The sequence below is a fragment of the Podarcis muralis genome, chromosome 6, assembly GCF_964188315.1.
Source record: "Podarcis muralis chromosome 6, rPodMur119.hap1.1, whole genome shotgun sequence".
NCBI lineage: Eukaryota > Metazoa > Chordata > Lepidosauria > Squamata > Lacertidae > Podarcis > Podarcis muralis.
Window position 1 is genome coordinate 20,849,158 of NC_135660.1, and position 23,197 is coordinate 20,872,354.

The 23,197-nt window shown below is 49.5% G+C and overlaps 1 protein-coding gene across 1 annotated transcript; it reads left to right on the forward strand.

The window, feature by feature from the left end:
• The first annotated feature begins 586 nt into the window (after positions 1–586).
• Positions 587–19,588, forward strand: SHOX2 (SHOX homeobox 2). The gene is made up of 5 exons (XM_028731400.2): positions 587–1,303; positions 4,975–5,183; positions 10,547–10,604; positions 10,903–10,991; positions 17,229–19,588. The coding sequence occupies exons 1-5, from the start codon at positions 1,009–1,011 to the stop codon at positions 17,520–17,522; spliced, it is 945 nt and encodes a 314-aa protein (XP_028587233.1). The 5' UTR covers positions 587–1,008; the 3' UTR covers positions 17,523–19,588.
• Positions 19,589–23,197: the final 3,609 nt, after the last annotated feature.

Sequence of the window (23,197 nt, forward strand, 5' to 3'; positions counted from 1 at the left end):
ATTGGGCTGGCAACGTGTGAGCCGAGCAAAGCATTCCGCATTTTTATTTTTATTTTATCTAAAAGGCCCAAGGATCTAGCTGGTTGTTTGGCGGGGGTGGTGCGGAGAGCCGATCAAAGGAGCACTAATCTCTCCTTGGCATCGCGGCTGATTTGGTCCTTCGGCGGGCGAGGAGGCGAGCAAGCCAGCCGGCCAGCCAGCCCCGCGCTCTGGTAAAGAAAACGTTTGGGGGTAGCTCTCTCTCTTTTTCTCCTGCTCTTCTCCCCTCTCCGGAGCCAGCCGCCTTGTCATTTTTTCCTGTAGCCCCTCCCCTGCAGATCCAGCCCCCTTTCTCTCTCTCCCCCCCCCCCTCGTGTTTAACTAACTCAGGACACTAGCGCAAGATCCACGCCTAATTAAATTAATTAGGGATTCTTGTCAATCCTGGATTAATGGCCGAGAACAACCCCTGGCCACTGGATCTGGAAGAGGGGGGTGGGAGGAAGCTGAGGGAGGAGGAGGAGGTCTCTCTTTCTATTTCCCTCCCCCCCCCCCCGCTCGCTCTCCCTCCCTCCCCCTCCTTTCCCAGTTTGGCTCTTGTTCTCCTTGGTGGTGGTGCTGGGCTGCTCCAGGAGAAGGGGGTTCCTTCTCAGTTCCAAAGGGGAGGTAATTTGCTCCGAACAAGGGGCAGGCTTCGCAAAGTATAAATAGTGGGGACTTCAAGAGCTCCCAGCCCTATCAGATCTGAACTCTTGGCGGGGAGAATTGTCAAAGATCTTCGCGTTTTCACAAGCCCGCTCCAGTTGCGAGGCATCAGCTCCCCTTTAACTCTCCAGCTCCTCTGCGGCTTCTCTCTCCCCCCCCCGCACCTTGCCCACACCCTCCCCCCTCCTTTCTCCCACCCCTCCTCCTCCTCTTCTTCTTCCTCCTCCTCCTCCCTAACCCCCTTGATGTGTTTCTTGGGGGGCTTGGAGCAGCTAGAGGAGGCAAGCGAGGGCGAGGAAAAAAGAGCCCAGCGCAGCGCCGGCGATGGAAGAACTTACCGCTTTTGTTTCCAAGTCGTTTGATCAGAAAGTGAAAGAGAAAAAGGAGCTCATCACCTACCGGGAGGTTCTGGAGAGCGGACCCGTCCGGGGAGCCAAGGAGTCCGGAGGATCCAGCGAGCCCGGACGCGAGGACGGCAGCAGCCCCGCAGCTCGGGGGGCGGCCGGAGCAGGAGGCGGAGGAGGCGGCGGCGGCGCAGGTGGCCGGTCGCCGGTCCGAGAGCTGGACATGGGCGCCGTCGACAGGGCCAGGGACACGGGCACCCCCAAGCTCAGCGAAGGTAACGAGCCCTCCTCTGCCCAGCGGGTCGGGGGGGGCGCCTGGCAGGCTGGCTAGAGGCAGGGGACCGCGCGTAAAGAACCAGATGCTGGCAGTACTAGGGGGAGGGGGAGAATCGGGGGAAGGGTGCTTCCTGGGGTGGGCGGGGTGGGGACCATGTGTGTGGTTTGACTCCGAGGACCCCCACCACCACCACCCCAGATGAGCGCTGCTACGTCCGGTTGGACCTCAGCGGCGGGGGAACTTGCCAGGGAACGGATGGAGGAGGCAGAGCGCGCGCGTTGGCGTCCAGACGCGGAGCCGGCTGGTCTTCTCGACTGGGGGAAAGAGCCCCCTCCATTAATGTGGATGGATACTTTTTCTGGGCCGTTTCAAAGCGGCCAGATTGTGAGAACACAGCAAGCCGGCCATCGCTTGACCGTAGGCTGCTAGTCCGGTCCAGGTCGTCTGGGACCTGATAATGTGTGGCGCTTTTTCCCTGGCTGAACTCTAGCTATGTTTGGGGGATGTGGGCTTTTTTGTCCTTTCTCTCTTCCCAATCCCAAGGAAGGGAAACTGTAAAATCACAAGCTCTCGCCTTCCTGGGTTAGGCAGACCATAGTTTGGCATGTGCATGTGTGTGTCTAGTTATATGCACAAATATTTCCTCCGTGAATAAATGGGAAGACTAAAATCCTGATTGTCAGGCATTGCGTTGAGCTGTTCTGGAAACGGTGACAGGTTTTTGAATCCGGGAGGTTATCCCTGTAATGGTTCCAATATCTTCTCCCGTTTAAAGTAATTTATGCAGTGTAGGAGCCCAATGTGCAGACTATTTTGTTCCCAATTGAGCGAAAATAATATGTGGCCCCGAGTTCTAGCTATCAAAATATTTAAGCAGATAATTAATTTGCTCCTGCTATGGAGACCCTTTCCTATTTGCAATGTAAAATGAGGGGGAGGGGATGTGGCACTGGAAACAAATGCGAAATAAAACGAATTTATTTCTGTTTAAGGCGGCTTAGAAACCTCCCTAAATATCATTAAAAGTTTGAAACGCAGTTGTTTATTTGTGAATGAAAGTATCAGATATTGGGCACACTAAAAGAAGGGAGCCTATATGGTACAGTACTTCTTTTTCTCCAAGTGCATTTCCTAAGAAGGGTGAATAGTTATTTAAAAACAAACCATACATTTCTAAGTAGTTAGGAACACTGCTAATAAGTAATGCTGAAATCCAAGCGAAGCGTTTCGCTTTTATTCCTCGATGCTCTCGACCTCTTTAAGATTTTATACTGGTGTGTAGGGTGGTGGGGGAGAGGAAGAGGAATAAATGATAATGCGCTTTGCAAAAAACAACACCACCAAACCTCTCCTGTTTGCTTATCCAAAGATCCCCTCGGCTCTCAAGCATATTTGAATACCTGCGTGCGGTTTGAGGATGCAGATGTCATAGTCGAGGGAGGAGGGTTTATTTCAACTCTTTTGTTCAAGGAAAGTAGCTCTCTCCAGGTCGGAACTGAACAGCAGACATCATCCGGAAATGATTTTATAAACAAATTCTGAATATGATTAGAGACCAACGCAGCTCCAGTAAACAAACTTCGGCGTGGCGGTGGGCAAATACGTTCGGAGAGGGAAGGAAGGAAGCGGGGGAACCCGGTTTGTAGATTAGGAAACCCCCCGCAGTCTGAATGAACCGCGTCACGTCGCCACGTTTACACCGGGCCTAGTGTCCAAAGCGAAATGTGTGAAACGGTTGGTGCTGCGGAAGGACAGACGGGAAACGAGCAATACTTTAATCAACGGGCAGGGCGTTCTGCACAGTAATATCAGATCGGAAGGTCCCTGCCTCAAGGAGCCTACAATATATATTTCGACAGAGTGAGGGGAAAACAGACGGAGGTTTAGTGGGAGGAAGCAGGGAGGGTGATCAAACCTTGCGCACTCTTCTCAGTTCAAAAACAGTTGCTCCGATAACGATACCATTTAGGGAACTCGTTCTCCACCTCCCTAGTAAATAAAGGCAAGGATGCCTTGACTTCCCCGCAAGCAGGAGGCTTCAAGAAGCCATTGCAGCGGTGGTCGCGCGTCAGATCCCCCATCGACACCTGCTGCTGTGATTTTGAAAAGGTGCCACTTGAAAGGCCACGCGGGTTTCACAGCAGCCAGCGCCAACGTCGAGAAGACGCGGAGCGTAAGGGCGCTGCAGTTCTATGGGATCTTGCCGGCGCTTTCAATGGGAGGCGTGCCGTGACCGGTGCGAGAGGGAGGAAGGGAGACCTTAAAGTCTTTGGGACTTCGGGGCGTGCGTATCCCGGATTTGTTTCTTGTTGTCCCGAACCGGAATTGAGGAAGAGAGGTCCCTCTCCCTCTCTTCCTCCTGAGAAGACCGTGGAGTTCTCAGGACAGACCTGCTGCCCCTTTCCAGACAGGTGTAGACTACGCATTGCTGGGAGCGTCTCTCCTAATAATAATAATAATCATAATAATCATAATAATAAAATCGCAGTCAAAGACCAAGCTGACCGCTGTGCAGAAGGAGAGCCAGCTCTTGGGCAGCTTTTTAAAGTCTTTCTAGACTTAAACTTAACACACACAAATAAATAAATAGGATGGACCTGCGTTCTGCGGTGGCTTTGGGAACTGCTGGCAGAAACCCCGGGCCCACCTCGATCAAACCGCGCAGGTCAGCGCCCTTAGAACTGAAGCGCGCGCCCGGGTCCGGGCAGGGCAAAACAAAAGTTGAGGAGGACAGGGGCTGGTCCTTTGGAAATAGAGAACTCAGTTCCCAGTGACTAGGGTGGGCCTTCCTAGCCTGGAACAAGATCCAGGGCAAAACCTTTTATTCAGGGAAAATCTGCGATCCCATAAAGACACACTTGTAAGACTGCATGCTAAGACTTGTGAATGCCTTTTTGAACTCAGTGTGGCTTTTAACTTCTGTATAGAGGTACCTAGGATTGCGCTGTGGGAGCAGCGGTGATATATATTACCGCATAAATATAACGCATAAATGTAAGTCCCACTGGATTCAACGAGGCTTACACTTCCTAACGAGTGAAGCCTCTAAGTTCCTCCTTTGATCGTCCAGGGGACATGCTGCTGCTTTCCTTCTGGTGGGCCTGGGATCTGAAGCGAAGCCACGAGCGACCCGGGCCAGGCTGCGCCCTGGGCTGCCCAGGCGCCGGGTACCAGCTCGCGGGGCTCTGCTTGGGCCCTCCTCCGCCTCAGCCTCGCCACTGGGAAGAGAGGTGACCTTTGAGCGTTTCATTGATCCCTGCCACCGCTGCTGCTGCTCCTCCTCCCCCCCCCCTTCTGCTTGACTTAAGGTAAAAACACAAGTGGGGGAAGGGCCAGAGCTCAGTGGCAGAGATTCTGCTTTGCATGGAGAAGGTCCCAGGTTCAATCACCGGCGTCTCCAGGTAGGGCTGGTGAGAGAGATTGGCCGGCCTGAAATCGCAGAGAGCCGCTGCCAGCCAGTGCAGGCAATTCTGAACTCTATGGACCAAGGCTCTGATATGGCATAAGGCAGTTTTTGTGTTTGTTGGAAACCCAGATCAGGCGCTGGCCTCGTGGTCTAGGGATGGTTGGGTACCGGTAGTTGCTTTTTTGTTTTCTTTTGCTTGTATGTCTCTGGTGGTGTTTTGGTTTTGCCTCTTTATTTTGTTGTTGTTGTTACTCCGTCTCCAGTTTCCCCCGAGCTGAAGGACCGCAAAGAGGATGCCAAAGTGATGGAAGACGAAGGACAGACGAAAATCAAGCAGAGGAGAAGCCGGACCAATTTCACCCTGGAGCAGCTGAACGAGCTGGAGAGGCTATTCGACGAGACCCATTACCCGGACGCTTTCATGAGAGAGGAGCTCAGCCAGAGGTTGGGTTTGTCCGAAGCTCGGGTGCAGGTAAGCATGGAAATCCTTTCGGCTTCTGCTGGGGAGGGGCTCCTCCACGAGGATCCTGGGAAGGGACCTTCATACGGACTAGCTGCCCTGGGAGCTGGCACGACTCCGGATTCATTCCCACTGCGCTCCGTTCTGAACCAAGAAGCTTAGGATCGCGCGCTGCATTGGAAAGCAAGTCACAAAGTGGACTTGCTTCCTCTTTCATGGATGGTTGATAGCGGTAGGTTCGGATCCTTTCTTCTGCAAGCTTTTGCTTGTGGGGGGGGGATTAGTATGGCGCTAGGAGAGGAAGGGGGCATCCACCAAAAGGTTGTTCCTGGTCCTGAGTAGACAAGAGTGGCGAATCTGGAGTACAGCAGACCTTGTGTTGTAGTATCTGCGCGCTTTCGGCCTCAAACTAAATATACACCTATGAGTTGGGAGGAAATGTCATTTCCTGGTGCGTTTTGCTTAGGGGCTACAAGGGGCTGTTTCCATCTTCATAGATGAATTTTGCTTCCATAGTTCCGCCCACATCGAGATGTGCTGGCCTCTCTTGTGTCCCATTTCTTCCGATTCTCCGCTTGCTATCTTTAGAACCATCCAGGTCTATGGTATTTTACAGTATCATTTTTTAACAAAAAGCAAAGGTCTCTGCCCGAAAGAGCTTACAATCTAAAGCTGAAACAGTAGCTAGTGAGAAAAAATTGAGCCAACTGAGGAGAGCGAATAGTGCTCAAAGTAGGTGTGTAAGTAAGTGTGGTTGGTAGTGTGCTTAAGTGCGGTCCACGTTTCTATGACTTCGGATAGCTAAGCTTTCCGTGTGGGAAAAATACCGAGTCCATGTGTTGTATTATATTCTCCTTCTGCCTTTAAACATTGATCCTAGCTCAGATTCTTTTCTTTCTTTCTTTTTAAAGTAGAAGGCGGATGTATGAATTAACTTTATAGAAGGGCTGACTAATAAACGAAATTGGGAGTTGCTAAAGTGTACACAGTTACAGTCCATTTACTTTTTTTAAAAGGGGAAGTAATTAAAAAAATCCCCCAGGGACTCAGAAAAGGAACAGATACAGGCAGCGCGGGGCTTGGCTAATGCAGCCGGATTTCAAAGAGCTGTTTGGAGACCATCTTCCCCTTACACTGTCCAGAGATTGCTGGGGATCTTTGTCAAGCTGCCCCCGTCCCCCAAAAGAGGCTCTGGTCCAGAAAAGGCAGGACTTGGGTCCAGAGGTAGAAGCGCGGCTCCAGCCAGAGGCCCGGAGACCCTTGTCCACCGGGAGCGAAGGCGACTCGTCATTCCAGCGCCGTTTCCGCGGAAAACTGGGCCGCCTTTGTAGGAACACATGGAGAGCACTTCCAGGCCCCCCGAACATCTGCAGCCGGGAGGCTAAGCAGCGACTCCTGGCTTGTAACAGATACCTTCTCTCTCCCGCCCCCCTTCCTTCCATCTTTGTTGCTCGTAGGCTCTGCCATCTGCACCAAAACGGCTCTTCGGCTCTTAAAGGCTTTTTCTCTGCATCTTGTAATCGGATAAAGGCAGACACTGAACAGCCACGTTGTAGCAAAGGTGTGTGTGTGTGTGTGTGTGTGTGTGTGTGTAAAAGGGTTTGTGTGAGAGACAGTGCTGGGGGAGAGCAGAATTTTTGAAAGACATCGCAGCTTAAAGAAAAAGATTCTTCCTTCTTTTTTATCTGCCTCTGCTTTTCTGATTTTATAAACACACACACACACCACGAAATGGAGTGTGGCTGTATGTCCATATCTATATTATATATAGATTTCTATGTAGGCAGCGATACCTACGGAGGGAGATTTGCCTGACTCAACAAAAGAATAACCAGTGCCCACCATAATCCATACAGAATAACTTTGAGAGATTTGCATAAATTAAGGCCTCCTTCCTTTTAAATGGCCCCAGAAAACGCTTCGCTGTGATTTTGTTTCAAACTTTGCTTCCCAGCTCCCATTGGCAGATGGTGGGAAGGCGAGCCTGGAGGGCGGCAGGGGTATGGGCTGGAAGCTGAAATGAACGCCCCCCCCCCTTCATTCTTCCCTAGCTATCTTTACGCGGAAGTAGACACCGTGGGTTTACTTTCGAGTAAGCACGCTCAGGCGCGCAATCTAACGGCGCGCTTTTCAAAGGTGTGTTGCTTTGTGAAAATGCACAGGATCGGACTGCGCGGTCGCGATCTCGTGCAAGTTCGTGTTGACCGGCTCCCAGGTCAGCGAGCGCGCAGCCCGATCTTGTTGCCTGGAAGAGGGACCGACTCTGCTCAGTGGGGCCTTCTGCTCGGAAAGCGCAACCAGGACCTCCGGCTGTCATAATTTTCAGGATCGGTTGGCGTATCTTGCTTCCTTGGAAGGCAGCGCCATCGAAAGAAACGTCACACTGCGTGTGTCAGACTCCTGGGATGTTCGTTTGAATGTGGAAACGGACAGGATTCGTGCCTTGACAGTTTAAAGAATAAGATCCCAATCAGCTTTCACGTCCCTCGTTGCCCCTCCTCTCCTCCCCCGCCTTTAAAAGGGTCCTGAGGGAAGAAGGATCACATGATAGTGAGGACCTTTGAGATGGAAAACAGATCTCTCTCCCCAGCGCTTTCCCCCAATATATAAATCTGGGCTCAAGATTTTAAAGCACTGTTAAGTTCCATTGATTTCAGTGGCAGAGATGTGAAACACACTCCCACTGAAATGAATGGGGCTGAAATAAGTGCCCGATCCTCTTCCCCTCCCCGGTTTACTCGGAGGCCAGTCCTTCTGAGTTCAATGGGGCTTAGCAAGCAAACCTTATTGAACTCAACGGGGCTTACAGCTGCGTAGAAACGCATAGGGTCGGGCTGCCCAAGCACACCTGCCTGGCCCCAAGGCTGTAGGTACACCTCATATTCTCTTTCTCAGGTTTTCAAACTTTTCCCCATTTCCAACTGCCAAAGTTATCTCCTTGCCTGGAGTGAAGCTCTCTCTCTCCCCCCATCTCTTCCGATGGCAGCAAATTAGATTATCATAATAATGAGACAATTATTCCGCTTCTGTGTTACACTCCACTGCACAGAGGAACAGAGAATTTTCCAACTTCTTTGTAGTGAAGCTTTTATGACAGTAATTACCCCCCAAAAGTGAGTCATTAAACGCTTTGGTGTTTCGTTTTTCTTGAAGATAAAGCTAATTAATATTACAGGCTTTTAATGAGCGCATTCTTCTCGGGTCTTATTGCGCAAACATCTAAACCCCTTTATCACTAGTTTTTTTGTATGGTGTGTGTGTGTGTTTTAGCATTAGATAGCACGGCGAGATGGAGGGGAGCGGGGGAGGCCTGGTGGGGATTCGGCTGGCGAAAGATGAAACGGGCCCGGAGAAAGTAATTGAGCAAGAACCAGAACAGGCGGCAACTGTCCATATCCTAGAACTGCGCTCTTTTAAGTTCCGATTCTAAAGCGGGTAGGGAGGGAGCGACGCTCAGGCAAAGTTTAGGTGTTCGTCAGCTTCATCCCAGGCCCATCCTAGGCGCCTTCCTTGCCTTTCCAATGCTGGTGGTGCAATCTACTCCCGAGGGCCGGAGGGACATGCAACTGGCCCCTGGCATTGTAATATTTCCCATTCGTTTTAGCAAAACGACTCCTAAGTAAACTCTCCCCTCCCTGAAATGCAGTTTGGAATTATAATTAGCAACAAAACGGCCCTTCTATCCCAACACAACGGGAACTAGCCAAATTTCGCCCATCTAACTCCCCTGCTTAACGGGAGCGATCCTATTCTTGTCTACTCAGAAGTAAGTCCTATTGTGAGTTCAGTGGGGTTTGCTTCCATGTCGGTGTGTATAGGATTTTAGCTCTTAACTGAAGATTAAGGGCTGTGCCTCACTTTTACTCGGAAAGGGAGTGAGTTGAACTGATTTTAGTCATAACTCTTTCCAAGTAAGCCTGCACCTTGCACTTTGAGCACACCAACTTGGATAAACTTCTATTCTTGCTCCGGAGTAAATATGCAAAGTTTTCAGAAGCATCTTTCTTTAGGATTCAAGCCTAAAATAGTAACTGTGAAAGAGGAAAGGGAGACTGATACAATGATGTTTTGGATTTGTTTTGGGTCGGAACAGGCGGGGAGAGAGAGAAGGTAAGGGAAATCAGAGAACTAGGTTGGTATTGCATGTGAAGATGCACAGAGTTACGGATTCAGTTACTGGCTTGTTTAATTGCGTGTGTTTTGAAGTTCTAGGGAACTACTTTTATATGAGCTAAAGAATTGAAATGTGGAGCACGTGTAGTCCAAGGAAGTTGATTACTGTAAATATCTGAAAACGAGACTCCCTCCCAAAACAGAGGAGACTCCATGTTGCAGCTCAAAATGGTCACTCTCAAACTATTCGAGAATTTGAAACTTGCAACACAAGTCATCCCAATTTCTAGACTCCTCTGAACGCGAAACCCTTTGCTTTTTTCTCTTTAGAAAGTCGAAGCAAGACTTAGTCACCTCCCCACAGTTTATGTGACGCGCAGATGGCTGAAATCTGGCACGCACATAATCCAAAATTCTCTGGAGTGCAACATTTCGAAAGGGATACATTTGCTTCTCCCTAGAAGCGGGGAGGGAGGGGGCTTGTTGATCCCCAAATCGTTAAGAAACTTCAAGAAAACTGAAATCTGGTTATGTGGTTTACTAAACTTTCTGGATTACTATGTAAAGTTTTTTAAAAAAAGAAAGAAAGAAAAAAGGACATGTTTGTACCTAACAGTGTAATCCTATTCATGGCTACCCAGAAGCCAATCCTACTTGGTTTCATGAGACTTTTCCCCAGGTAAGTGCGCGTAGGGTTGTCTCCTAAGCAGCGGCGTAGCGTGGGTTGTCAGCACCCGGGGCAAGGCAAGTAATTTGCGCCCCCAACCCGTGGATTTGCGCCCCCTAACCTGTGGATTTGCGCCCCCTAACCCGTGGATTTGCCCTAACCCCAGATGTTGCGGCCGGTGCGGCCGGCCCCCCCTGCACCCCCCACGCTACGCCACTGCTCCTAAGTGTCCAATTTACTGGCGTGTTCAGAGGCAAACCAAAGAGGTCTCGCTTGCCCCTTTAATAGTAATACAGAAGAAAGAATTTCAGCGCCTGTGGCTTGTCATGCAGCTATTAAAGGTGCATGCAAGACCCCCCCCTCCTCGTTCCCCTCCGTTTTGACCCTGGTCAAAACGGTGGGCCTAGATTATTTTAGGTCGCACGTGCAGTGCGGAGTTTCCAGTAAGATTTGGATTGGGGAGAGGAAGGCTCCCAGGAAGATAACGCTGCTGGGGTCATTGACTGGTTTTAAGCATGGCCAGAGAAATCACTGTGTGTAGATAAATAGATAGATGCGGCTTTGTATTGAGCTCGCCTTCTTCCTGTCTGCGCAGGTATGGTTTCAGAACAGAAGAGCTAAATGCAGAAAGCAAGAAAACCAACTCCACAAAGGTAGGTGAATTTGATCAGCGGCGCGCGTAAACGGGTTCAAACGTTTCTGGCCCAGAGAATACAACCCTCCCCTTTAAATTCTAGGCTCTTGGGGGCCTCCTTTTGCCTCTCCCCCAAACCTCCAGGCTCTTCCTTGCCTAAGGCTGCACACTTACCTGGAAATAAGCCCCATTGGGCACAACACGCGCTGCCAACGCGCAAAGAGCCAAGGGAGCATTCCCAGCGAAGTGAAATAAAAAATAGATGTCCTGTGCTTTTTAGCTCCGTTTCTGACCGATCCCTGCCTCTGTTCTTGCAGGAGTCCTCATAGGAGCAGCCAGCCAGTTTGAAGCGTGCCGGGTTGCCCCCTACGTGAACGTGGGCGCTTTGAGGATGCCTTTCCAGCAGGCAAGTACAAAGGGGCGTCAGCCCCACAATGGTAGGAAGAGCCACAAGATGGCCTTCCCGCAGGTGCCCCATTATCCCTCTCTCTCTGGCTGGTCAATCATATGCGCAAAAGGAATGTTTAAAAGTTACCTTCCTGCGGGGGGGGGGGAGATTGGAGGCGCGTGTGTTTTGTCTGGGCACTGAACACTCCGATCCTGAGTGCATGTGCCGTGCAGTCCGACCCGGTCTCTGTGTGCTTTATTGGAAACAAGCTCCCGTTGAGCTCAGTGGGACTTGGCCAGCGCGTAATAAAGGCGCGCAGGGCTGCTGCTGCTGCAGCTTTTCTGCCGTTCGGTGCTGCAGATTTAAATGGTGGTACTGATTTAAAGGGGAATTAAGTCCCATTGGTCTCGAGGGAGCTTACTTCCTAGGAAGAATGCTTAGGATCCGGAAAGTCCGAAATGTGCTGAGGCGGCATTTGTGCGTACCAGGGATCGGGAAGTGAATCTGGGTTTCCCATTAGATGCTCAGCGGATCTCGTTCATGCTTAGTATTTGGAAATGCCGTGGGGTTTCCTCTCTGGAAAGTGGCACGCAGGAAGTTATACAGTACCGAGTCAGATCATGAGTCCAGCTGGTTCAGGATTGTCTAAAACTGACTGGAAGTGACACAGAGATGGGTGTTCCCAGCAATACCTGGAGTTGGCAGGGATTGAAACTGGGAGCTTTGGCATGAAAAGCAGGTGCTCTACCACGGGGCTCTGGCAGAGGACCACAGTTTAAGGGCTCATTTAAGTCAGGTTCTCTCTCAACTCCTATGCATGTTTACTCAGAACTTAAGGTGTTTAATGTGGCTTATTGCCTAGTAAATTCACTTAGGGTGGCAGCCTCAGTGAGCCTCCCCAGCTCTCTGTAGGCTCCTGTGAATTCCTGAGCTTCCACCCAAATGAGAGGAATTGATTTTGATGGGTTTATCAATGCAAAAACACATAGGTGTGCATGACTATACGGTGTGTGTATTTATTTAATTCTAGTAATACGATCAGTAGGAGGGTGGCCAGTTGTGGTGGTTTTCTGAAAACAAACAAACTCCACAAGTTTTATGTGGCTTTATGAACTAGCAGCCATGTAGTCTGGATTAATTTTAACAGGAGAGCCTGAGTCCTACAGATACCACTTTTATTTCCCCCTTTTTAGAGTAGTGTCTATCTTTAGCAACCTACATTGGTAATGAAAAGCAAACCTTACAAGCCTGATGGTAAGGTACCCCTGGCACGGTCAAGTCCTCTTCCAAAGCTTGTTATCCTCCTAACGTTTTTGGCCTTAAACTCCCACCAGGCCCAGCCAGTGTAGCCAACTGCCTCACACGATGGGAACTGTAGTCCACTCTGGCATAACTTCAACGGGCGTAAACATTCCTAGCTCAGCCCCTGAATTATGGTAATTACTTGGAAGTTATCTTCAGCTGATTTCAACAGAGCTTCTAAGTAATCTAATTAAGAATAAATATGTTGGACCTCAAAACTCAGTGGGTTCTTCTTCCATAGCTTTCGTAGATTAATTGTCTTCTGTCCTAGAGAAGTTGCACATTTCAGGCTTATTGACCTCAGTGGTCAATCTTCTAATGGCTATGATATTGGTGTGCTCTAAATTGAAACTGCTCATCATTTGGTTGTAGACAAACAGCTGTCTCTTAAGCACTGGTCCTAGGCACATGAAACTCAGTGGGCTAACCTCTGACTAAACATGCGTGGGTCTGGGCTGCATGAGCCATGTGTAGGGTGAGAGACTCTCCCTTGCGAAACGAGGGTAAGGAAGGGAGAGAGAAGACTCTGCCGGTCGTCTGCATCCATGATAAATAAAAGCAGTGGCAACAATAGTTGTCTCAAACTGTGGATGGTGCTGGGGTTGATAAGGTGTGGGTAATAACACCATAAAGGTCATATGGGAGATGACTGAGAGCAACAGATGTGTACAGTCATTAGAGAGCTGAGAGGAAAGGAGCAAGATAAAGGAGGGCCCTCTGCACTGTCTTGATGCTATCAAGGCTGCAGTCTTGAAGTTCGGTGGCATTTAAGCAAACTGAATGTGTGCAGGATTGTAGCCAAGGGCAGGTTAGCATCCACGGTGAATGCCTGTTTCTCCTTTTGCTCTGGTTTTTTTTTTTTAAAATTAAATGGACCTTAGGGCAGGATAATTACTTCACCTGTCTTCAGATGGTGTGGACAGATGAGCAAGCAAAAGTGTTTAGAAAAAAATGGTCAAAGCAGATGAGTGAACAAGCAAACTGGAAAAAAGGGCAATCAAGCCCATTCATTGGAAAGCAGGAGTCTGTGTTAAGTGTAGAGGGAGGAGAGAAAGAGAAGTGCAGCCAATTAGCCTCTATTTTGCTTATGGTTGGTCAACTAGCATGCAAAACCAGCTGGCAGTAACCACAAGCAGAAAACCAGAAGCAATGGACACAGGAGGCTACCTCTCAGCCATAGCCAAAGCAGCACTACTTATGAGTAGAGCCTGCAATAAGGTACATGCTGCTGGCAGAAGGCACACGAAACTGGCAAGTTAATCAATGTAGGACATGGCCCAACTAGTCAGAATGTTCAGGGAGATTAGGAAGGAGCACCCATCCACAGATCAGTGCATACTTACTGCATTTCACAAGGCCGTCCAGGAGAAATAGCTTGCATATTTAACCAAATCACCAATTGGATTGTCTGCTGTCTAGCCAACCAGAGAGGCTTAGTTTACAAGAGGAAAAAGTGCTAGGCAGGGATGGGGAACTTGTGGTCCTCCAGCAGTTGTTGGACTTCAGCTCCCATCAGTCTTAGCCGGTCAAGTAAACTCAGAAGAAAGGCGACCAGGGATTATGCATGCCAACGGTCAGAAGTGATGGGAGTTGTAGTCTTGTAACAACTGTCAGGCCACAGGTTCCCATCCCCGCGCTGGCGGATTATGCTTGCATGAAAGTAACGTAATGTGACCTTGAAGTCTTTTGCGCAATCCCTAAAATATGGCAGTGAGGGGTAACACTCTGCACGTTTATAGGATGAATATTATCACTTGGCTCAGGGCTCAATGAGTCAAGGCTTAGACCTGTTATAATACAGGCCCTGCGACTGTGCTCAGAAGCAGTTTTTCTCCACTACTTGGGAACTACAGAAAGACCTCATACGCTTGGGATTAAGCCAGAGGTTTTCAACCTTTTTGAGTCCATGGCTCCCTTAACCAATTACAGTGGACACTCGTGTTGCGAACGTGATCCATGCAGGATGCATGTTTGCAACCCGCGGGTTGCGATTCGGAGCTTCTGTGCATGTGCAAAGCGCGATTTAGCACTTCTGCACATGCGCGACCGCCGAAACCTGGAAGTAACCCATTCTGGTACTTCCAGGTTTCAGTGGTCCGCAACCCGAAAAAACGCAACCTGAAGTGTCTGTAAACCAAGGTATGACTGTACATTCTTTTTGTGGGATCCCTGTGGGGTTCAGGAGCCCAGTTATGTCACCCCTTGCTGGCAGAGCTAGCAGTCTCTCACTCTTTTTCAAACACCCTCCCTTGTGGAGTGCTCCCTCAACCTCCTCTCTCCTCTTTTTGGGGGTCCTCCAGGCAGCCGCTGCTGACACCCCAGTCTCTGAGCTCACCCCAAAGAGAGGTGCCTCCTTACGCCACCCCACGGGGGCCTGGGAAGATGATGCTCCCAGCTTTAGTGGCCCAACGGAGACTGGCCAAAGGTGAATGTGAGGCCAGCACCTTACCTTGGGAGGCAGCAGCGGCACCAGTGGGTGCTTCTGGGCCTGCTTGGTGGAAAGGCGCCCCTTCAGCACTGCACACTCAGCTCCCAGGCAGGTCTTGCATACAGCAAGCACAAGAAAGGCCAGCCTGGCCTCCCACTTGTCTGTCCATTGCCAGCCGCAAGGGCTGGTGGACTGGCTGGCTGGGCTTCCTCGCCTGCTTGGTTACTTACTCCAAGGCTGCCTCAGCTTCTGGCAACCAGCACTCCCTGGCCAGCCCAAGAAGTACCATTTGCCTGGGGAGCTTGTAGTCAGGGTGCTGCAACAAACAGCTGTGCAGGCCTCTGGGAGGCAGAGATGCGAGAGAGCATCAGAGGAGGGGGGAAGGAAATAGGGATGGAGGCCAGTGTTGCCCGCGGCACCCCTGACCATCATGCAAGGCACCCCAGGGGGCCATGGTTGAAAACCACTGGATTAAGCAGTAAGTGTGTCTTTTTCAGAAATAGCCTGTCTTAAATAATCACTCAAGGACCTGGGGGGGGGGGGAAATCACAAATTGTGGTCTGGCTATAGGTAAAGGTAAAGGTACCCCTGACCATTAGGCCTAGTCGTGGCCGACTCTGGGGTTGCGGCGCTCATCTCACTTTATTGGCTGAGGGAGCCGGCGTACAGCTTCCGGGTCATGTGGCCAGCATGACTAAGCCGCTTCTGGCAAGCCAGAGCAGTGCACGGAAACACTATTTACCTTCCCATCGGAGCGGTACCTATTTATCTACTTGCACTTTGACGTGCTTTCGAACTGCTAAGTTGGCAGGAGCAGGGACCGAGCAACAGGCGCACACCCCGCTGCGGGGATTCGAACTGCCGATCTTCTGATCAGCAAGTCCTAGGCTCTGTGGCTATGCTGTGCTCTAATTCTAAAGCTGTGAAGGACTGGCTATGATTACTTGGGTCCTAAGGAAAGGCCGCAGGTGGCGCTGTGGGTTAAAGCCTCAGCACCTAGGACTTGCCGATCGAAAGGTCGGCGGTTCGAATCCCTGCGGCGGGGTGCGCTCCTGTCGTTCGGTCCCAGCGCCTGCCAACCTAGCAGTTCGAAAGCACCCCCGGGTGCAAGTAGATAAATAGGGACCGCTTACTAGCGGGAAGGTAAACGGTGTTCCGTGTGCTGCGCTGGCTCGCCAGATGCAGCTTGGTACGGGCAGGGGTACCTTTACCTTTACCTTTAAGGAAAGGCATTCTGCCCATGCTCTGGGACTTTTGTTTTGACAGAGGCCAGATCTTTCAGGACTGTGATAGAAGTTCTGAAGCTGAGCTGTATACCTCAAATGCTGTTAACTGGTTATTGCTTTCGTGAATATGATGACTTGGTTGTTTCAGTGCCAGCAGTTAGGTTTTGGTTAGTTTTCTCCATTCATTCATTTGTTTGGAAACTGTCTGGTAGCTGGGGCGGTTGCCTTGCATAGAGAAGGGTCTGGGTTCAGTCCCCAGTACCTCCAGGTAGGGGTGGGACAAACCCAAACCTGGAGCCCAGAGTGCTGCTGCCACTGCTCATTGTAAGGGTAACCATCTATACAGAGATGGATTGGACCCGTGGTCTGACTCGGTACAAGGCAGCTTCCTGTGGTGTTGTGCAAATGTAAGGCTTCGATGCTAACGGATTAAATTCCATTGAACATTGCTGCTGGTTTTCTTCCCAGTTAGCATGCTGCACAAATCACAGAGTGATAGAATGGTAGCATGGGAAGGGACCGCAAGGGTCATCTAGCCCAACCCTCTGGCATGCAAGAATCTTTCGCCCAACGTGGGGCTCAAACCCACAACCCAGAGATTAAGTGTCTCATCAACCCAAAATAAATCCATGCTGCAGTCCTAGTTACATTTTGCTCAGTGAAAGTCCCACTCTTCTCAGTGGGCCTTACTATTAGGCACAAAGGGTTGTAGCCCGCAATCCAGCCGCAATCAGACTTGTCTGCAAGAACCCTTCTCTCTCTCTTTTAAAGGCAGGTACTACAACAAAAACACAGAGCCCAATCCTAAGCATCTTCAGTGCTCCATTTATGAGGAGTGACATCCTATGGCCTTTTACTATGTTGTGGGTTTTGTTGGGACGGTGGTTATTGGGTTGTTGTTGTTATTTTGATTATATATTTTGCAGTTTCATAATTTGATTTTGTGAAGTGCCCTGAGACCTCCTGGCAGTCCAGGGCAGTTATATAAATTCAACAAATAAAACAACAAAATGAGGGGAAAGGTAGCAAAGGGGGATCGATGAAAGCCACAAACCCCGAAGGATCCCCTTCCTCAGTTAGTCAAACCATGCACCCCTTTAGTCTCTTCCCCACCCCGCCAAAAACAAGAAGTATCTAAGGGTGGCACTGAAAGTGTATTCAGAAGTCAAGTCTCCATGAGTTCTGCGGGCCTTTCCCCCTGCCAAGTGGGCTGAGGCGGCTTGGAGCCCTGGAGGCTGTGGGGAGGGTTTGAGATGGCGGTCGTCCTAACACTCTTGTCTCCCCCCCCTCCCCTTTCAGGACAGTCATTGCAACGTGACGCCCTTGTCCTTTCAGGTGCAGGCGCAGCTGCAGCTCGACAGCGCCGTGGCGCACGCGCACCACCACCTCCACCCGCACCTGGCCGCGCACGCGCCCTACATGATGTTCCCGGCGCCGCCTTTCGGGCTCCCTCTGGCCACGCTGGCCGCCGAGTCCGCCTCGGCCGCTTCGGTGGTGGCGGCGGCCGCGGCGGCCAAGACCACCAGCAAGAACTCCAGCATCGCGGACCTCAGACTCAAAGCCAAAAAGCACGCGGCCGCCCTGGGCCTGTGACTCTTCCTGCAGCCGCCGCAGCCGCCGCCGGGGCACGTTGCAATCCCAGCGCGCGCGTGCGCAGAAGACTGCCCGCCTCTTCCTCCTCCCTCCGCGGCCAGCTCTCCTCTACTGCGGCCGACACGGAGCCGGAGGGAGGGCTTTCCCACCGCCGCCACCCCCCACTTTCTGTCTTGGTCCTGCGCGACTTAAAATGTGAAAGACGAAAGAAGCACGAGGCGTTCCCCGGAACGAAACAACTCTCTCTATATTATAGACCCAAGGCGATGAACAAATAAAAGGAACAATGTGGGTTTTTCCCCCCTTTTGAAATGGAGGGAGGGGAAGAGCTCCCTTCTACTACTGCTAATAATATAATAAGAATACTAAGGAGGAGAAGAAAACGTAGAGCTTGCTCAGAAACTGGCGGGAAGATATATACTTATTTAAAAGAATTAGATGAAATAGACGCGCAGCTGGGAAGTTCACAGGTTTTGAAACTGACCTTTTTCTGCGAAGATCACTTTAATACGAGAAATTTGATAAGAGAGGCGGGCCTCCTTCCACGTTCCATCAGATACTTGAGTTTTAACAGCCACAGTCTGGAAACGGAGATGAGAAGGAAAGAAGAATTTAAAAATTGGGGGTAGGGGCGGTGGGGGGTGGGTGGGCGGTGAATTTTTTTATATATAAAAAAAGTGTGTGCGCGTGTGTGTGAAAGAGAGAGAGAAAGAGAGACAGACAGACGGTTATTTCTCTGCCAATTTCTAATGGGAAAAGTGAGTGACCGGGACTCTTCTTCTACTCGTGGAGTTCCGGGTCTGCATGTATTTGTTTGCTTTTATTTTTATTTGTTCTTGGCGTCCCTTCGGATTATTTGCACTTCACCTCGATCAGAACCACCACCACCACCACAAAAAAAACCCCCACACAAAACGAAGCCAAGTCTCTGGATCCCCCAAGAGAGAGATTTTAACCCAAGGCCCCGATCCGGAGAAACCAGCCTTCTGACCTTATGCATAGCCTAAGCTCCTTGAAATCACTGCGGGGACAGGATTGTAGCCTCAAGTAAGCACTGAAGCTTACACTCCACTCCGCAAGGGAAGATAAAACTTCCACTGAGCACAAGGGCTTACTTTCAAGTAAGCAGGCGCCCTATGACACGCAGGTTTCGGATTTTTCTCACCTCTCCAAAAGGTCCCCCCCAAAAAAACAACCCCCTTTTTGGGCTCAGCAGTCGAGCCCGATGAGGTCTGGAGATTTCGAAAGTTTGGTGATGGCATTTTGGTCGGTCTTCATCACAAAAAAAAGCTATTACCATCCTGGTAGAATTTTGAATGCCTTCCACACTTAATGGACCATCTCAGCTGCTTCTGTTTTCCAAGCCGAGCAGAGGAGACTCCACCTCGCATCAAAATCAATAGTCAGTCGCGACTGACATAAATTCTATTGATTTCGATGGAATTGATGCGCGACTAACTGTATCCGGATCGGGGCTTCCAGCTTTTTAAATTTTTTTTATTTAAGGGTGTGTTTAGAGGGGGGGAAACCACCACTATCTGATTTCCAACCCTAATAAGTAAGGAAGCAAATAGCAGTTTGTTTTCTCCCTCCCCATCCAAGATAAAGATTGTATTGCACCCACGAGCAGCCGCAATGCCCCGTCCCAATAATGACAGGAAGTCTATGGAGCGCACGCATATATTTTTTTGAAAAGGATACAGGCCGAAGTGTTCCTTCGGGCTGCGATAGCTCGTGGCTTGATAGTTCTGCCCAAACTTCCCATCTGATTTCATAAAGGTGTACCCATTCCCGTAATCTTGTGATATTATATATCTATATATATTTTCCTTTCCGAAAGGCTTATATAGCTATAATCTGGGCTGGTGGAGGGGGGGGGGGAGGAGAAGGAACTACGGAGTAGCCGGATACCTTCATCCGCTGAAAGCCTTCCAGAGCTGAGGGCACTTTTTTGCCAAGAAAATGGGGGGGGGGGGAAGAGGAGGAGGAAGAGGAGGAGGAAGACCTCGTCGCAAGTCGAACTCTGCTAGGAACAGAGATTTGTAATTATTTGTTCTCCATGAAAACAGAAAAACAAAAAAAAGTTATTTATATTGACCGTATTTTTTCTAGAGTATTTTAAGTTATTGAGGAGGAGGAAAGAAGAAGGGGGTGGGGAGGGGGGGGAAGGAGGAGAAAAGCCGGAGAAAAATATGCTGTTACTTTCCATTTACATGTTGTTGTCCGCACGATCTATTTTGTTCCACTCAGGTTTGCTCCGCTTTTGATTCATTCATTGTTGACGTCACGATTTTCAATAAGTGCCAAGTTATGAATTAAGACACTTTGCAATCTATTGAATGGAAAAAGAAAGAAAGAGAGAGTAAAGTTTTAGCTGATGGTTTCGCATAACTTCTGTTCGTGGTTCCAATTAAATCAGTAGTGCCATTCTACCTATCTTTATTTCCACCCTTTCTGCCCCCCCTCCTTTGGTTCTTTCTCTCTTTCTTTCTCTCTTTTCTCTTTTCTCTGTGCGTGTTTAAATCCTCACGGAGTTTGCAGGTTTCTCTCTGCATATTTTAAAGGGCAAACTAATCTATCAAACACGAACGGCTTAGTAGTCCTTCATGCCTTTAGTCCCTTTTATTTCCACTCTAGAAATTTGGTTTAGAATACAGTTTGGTTTAGTATACAGTCTCATCTGAATGCCTATATATATATAGGCATTCAGATAAGATATATATATATTTGAAGAGCGATGGGAATAATGATTTCACATCTCAATTTAGTCTTCATATAATCTAGAAGAGAGAGTACAATCCAGCGCACGTCTACTCAGAAGGAAACCCGACTGATTGCAATGAGGCTTACTCCCCAGAAACTGTGCCTAGAATTTCCAGTTTTTACCTGGGAGTAAATCCCATTGAATTCCGTGGGGTTTATCTCTGAGTAGGCAACCGTAGGATTGTGCGGTAAGCCTTTTAGACCATTCACGAGTTTCTCTCAGATGGAGCAACTGGGGCAAACGTGCAATAAATTGGGCAGTTTTCGGATTAATAGACAGTGATGAATCGGCGCAGGGGGGTGGGTTTACATTGCTCCTAATCTCACTGACCGTGCAGTCCTACACATGTCTACTCAGAAGTAAGCTTGAGGCCTCCGGACTTACTCATAAGTAAGTCTGAGGCAAGTTAAATGTGTATAGAATAGCAGCCTTAATGTACGAATAAAGGTTTCACTGAAATTTGCTCTGGGACAGCTCTAAGCAGTACTTATTCTGTACCACCCTGAACTCACTTTCTGGGGAATAGGAAACCCCATTGGGTTCAATCACTGGCACTTGCTTTTGAGTAGAAACGGGCAACGGGATCGGGCCCCAAAATGTTTACTCTGAAATAATACCCACCGTATCAATTAAGACTTAACGAAATGCTGAACGTTGCCATTTACCTGGGACTAAGACACAATGAATTCAGGGGGAATTATTTCCAAGCAAAGAAACAAACACCGCTCGCAGCACCATGGATCCCCCAGGGTGCGATCCTGCGCCCACAAGTTCTTGCAGTCGTGCTCCCCACTGAGACCAACAGAGTCGATTTCCGAATAAACCGAATTTGGAGTGGATGGGTGCGATTTTAAGCCGTTCCTTTAAAGTACAGTAGTGAAGTTTACTTCAGAACAATAAAGCCTGTCTGTTATTCTGGTAGGCCGTCTAGCCTTTGCGCAATTGCTCTTGAGTAGACATACCCAGAACTGCGCTCAAGGACAAGTCCAACTTTCTCTTGGACCGTCCCGTCCATTGCACGTTTACTCCACAGGCTTCTGTGGGACTGACTTCCGAGTAAGCGCCCATAAGATCACATCTTTCTCAGAGTGTCTTTCTAAATCTCAGCTGCCTTCGTTCCATTCAATAGCCCAGATCACAGAGCAGAGGAAAGCAGCTTCGGGGTACAACTGAAGTCAAGGTCAGCCCGATCTTGCTTAAGCTGTGGAATACTTCCGAGTAGACACGTATGGGGTTTTTGCAGTGTGAATCCCAAGGAAACGTCTCTCCTGAAACCAGGAAGATTATCCTGGGAAGCGAGGCTCCCTTGGCGAGCCGCTTCTTAATTTTGAACTCAGCCTTTTAATGCCAATGGTCTTCAATCGAAGCAAACCGGTTTGTCAATAAGGCTGTTAGCCTGATTATTCAATAAGCTCGTTATATATATATTATATATAATATTGCGGGTATCCACTAGAGCGGTCCACGCTCGATACGAACAATTGCAGCAGGAGCTCCAATAATAAGAATGTTTTGGAACGCGCGCTACTGTTTTTAAAACCAAAACAGAGCTACATCCATTATATAGAACTACATCTACATCATAATATAGGAAGCCAAGAACGATTTGGAACGTGAGGGGCGCCGTGTAGACAGAAAACCCGCGCGCTAATCAGTCGGATTCCCTCGGATGTAGCTCTCGCCCGCCCGCGATTACTTAAACCAACTTGCGTCCCCCGGGGACAGCGCCGTCGTGAGAATGTTAAATGGGGGCGCAGAGGGGGTCTAGCCCTTGACCGGTTGTTCTTGGGGAAGGGGGCGGGGAGCTCTGCACGCTTTCCTGTTGTTGCTGGCGTGCTGGGTGGGTGTTCGTTTCAGGTTGCTTAAGAAAGAGAGAAAGAAAGAAAGAGAGAGAGAGAGAGAGAGAGAGAGAGAGAGAGAGAGAGAGAGAGAGAGAGAAAGAAAGAAAAGGAAATTTCCTGTGTTCCTGGGCTGTCAGAAGACCGGTCAACTCCCCTGGTGCCTAACCTTCCCGGCAGGGGAAGTCAAGAATCCCAGGAAGAGGTGGATTGACTGGAAAGGCGGACAGGGACTGGATGGGATCGTGGCCTCATCCATAGGCGTAGCCAGGGTTATATTGGGGACGCAGGACCCTCACCTGTCACCATCCTCTGTCTGGCTCTGTCTAGCAGATTCGAAATGAAATGTCTTAACATCAGTTGCCTTAAATTACGTCCTTTCTTTTGACCCTAAGGGCTCAGGAAAAAAACACATGTCAAAATGTTTCTACAATTTCTACTTTTAGTTAAATATTTTTATTTATTTGCTGCGGGGGCAGCTGCCCCCCCCCGACTACTTTTCGGCTACGCCCATGGCCTCATCCTGCGTTCTGCCCAGCCTCGTCACAGCCTCAGTGACTTTTCTGCATTCTGATTTTGGAGCGGATTTTTAGAAACAAAGTTTACGCATTAGGCTTGCCTGTCATTAACTCACAGAGAGCAAAAAAGGGAAAGAAAAGAAGAAAGAAAAAGCCAAGCCCCTCTCTTTATAGTTAGGTAGAAGTCCATTTGCCATGCAGAGAGGGCGATCAAATTTCATTTCTCTCCCCTTGGTTCAGGGTACCGGCTGCTGGAAGGCCTTTCAGAGGTCAGCCTCGGAAGTCAAACGGTGCCTTCAGAGGTGGCGTTGAGTCCTCTGAGAAAGCAGTCGGAAGCCTGCAAACTTTACTTGACAGCCAAAGCTGAAACGCCCTTAGTTGGGGGCCCCCAAGTTAAAGTGCGCCCAAGTTAAAGGTGGTCTTGTTTTTCCATTCCATGAGCGCCGCAACCCCAGAGTCGTCCGCGACTGGACCTAACGGTCAGGGGTCCCTTTACCTTTAAGCGCGGGCCGGATTGCAGCTCCCCCCCCCCGCCTGCTTACATGGCAATCCTAA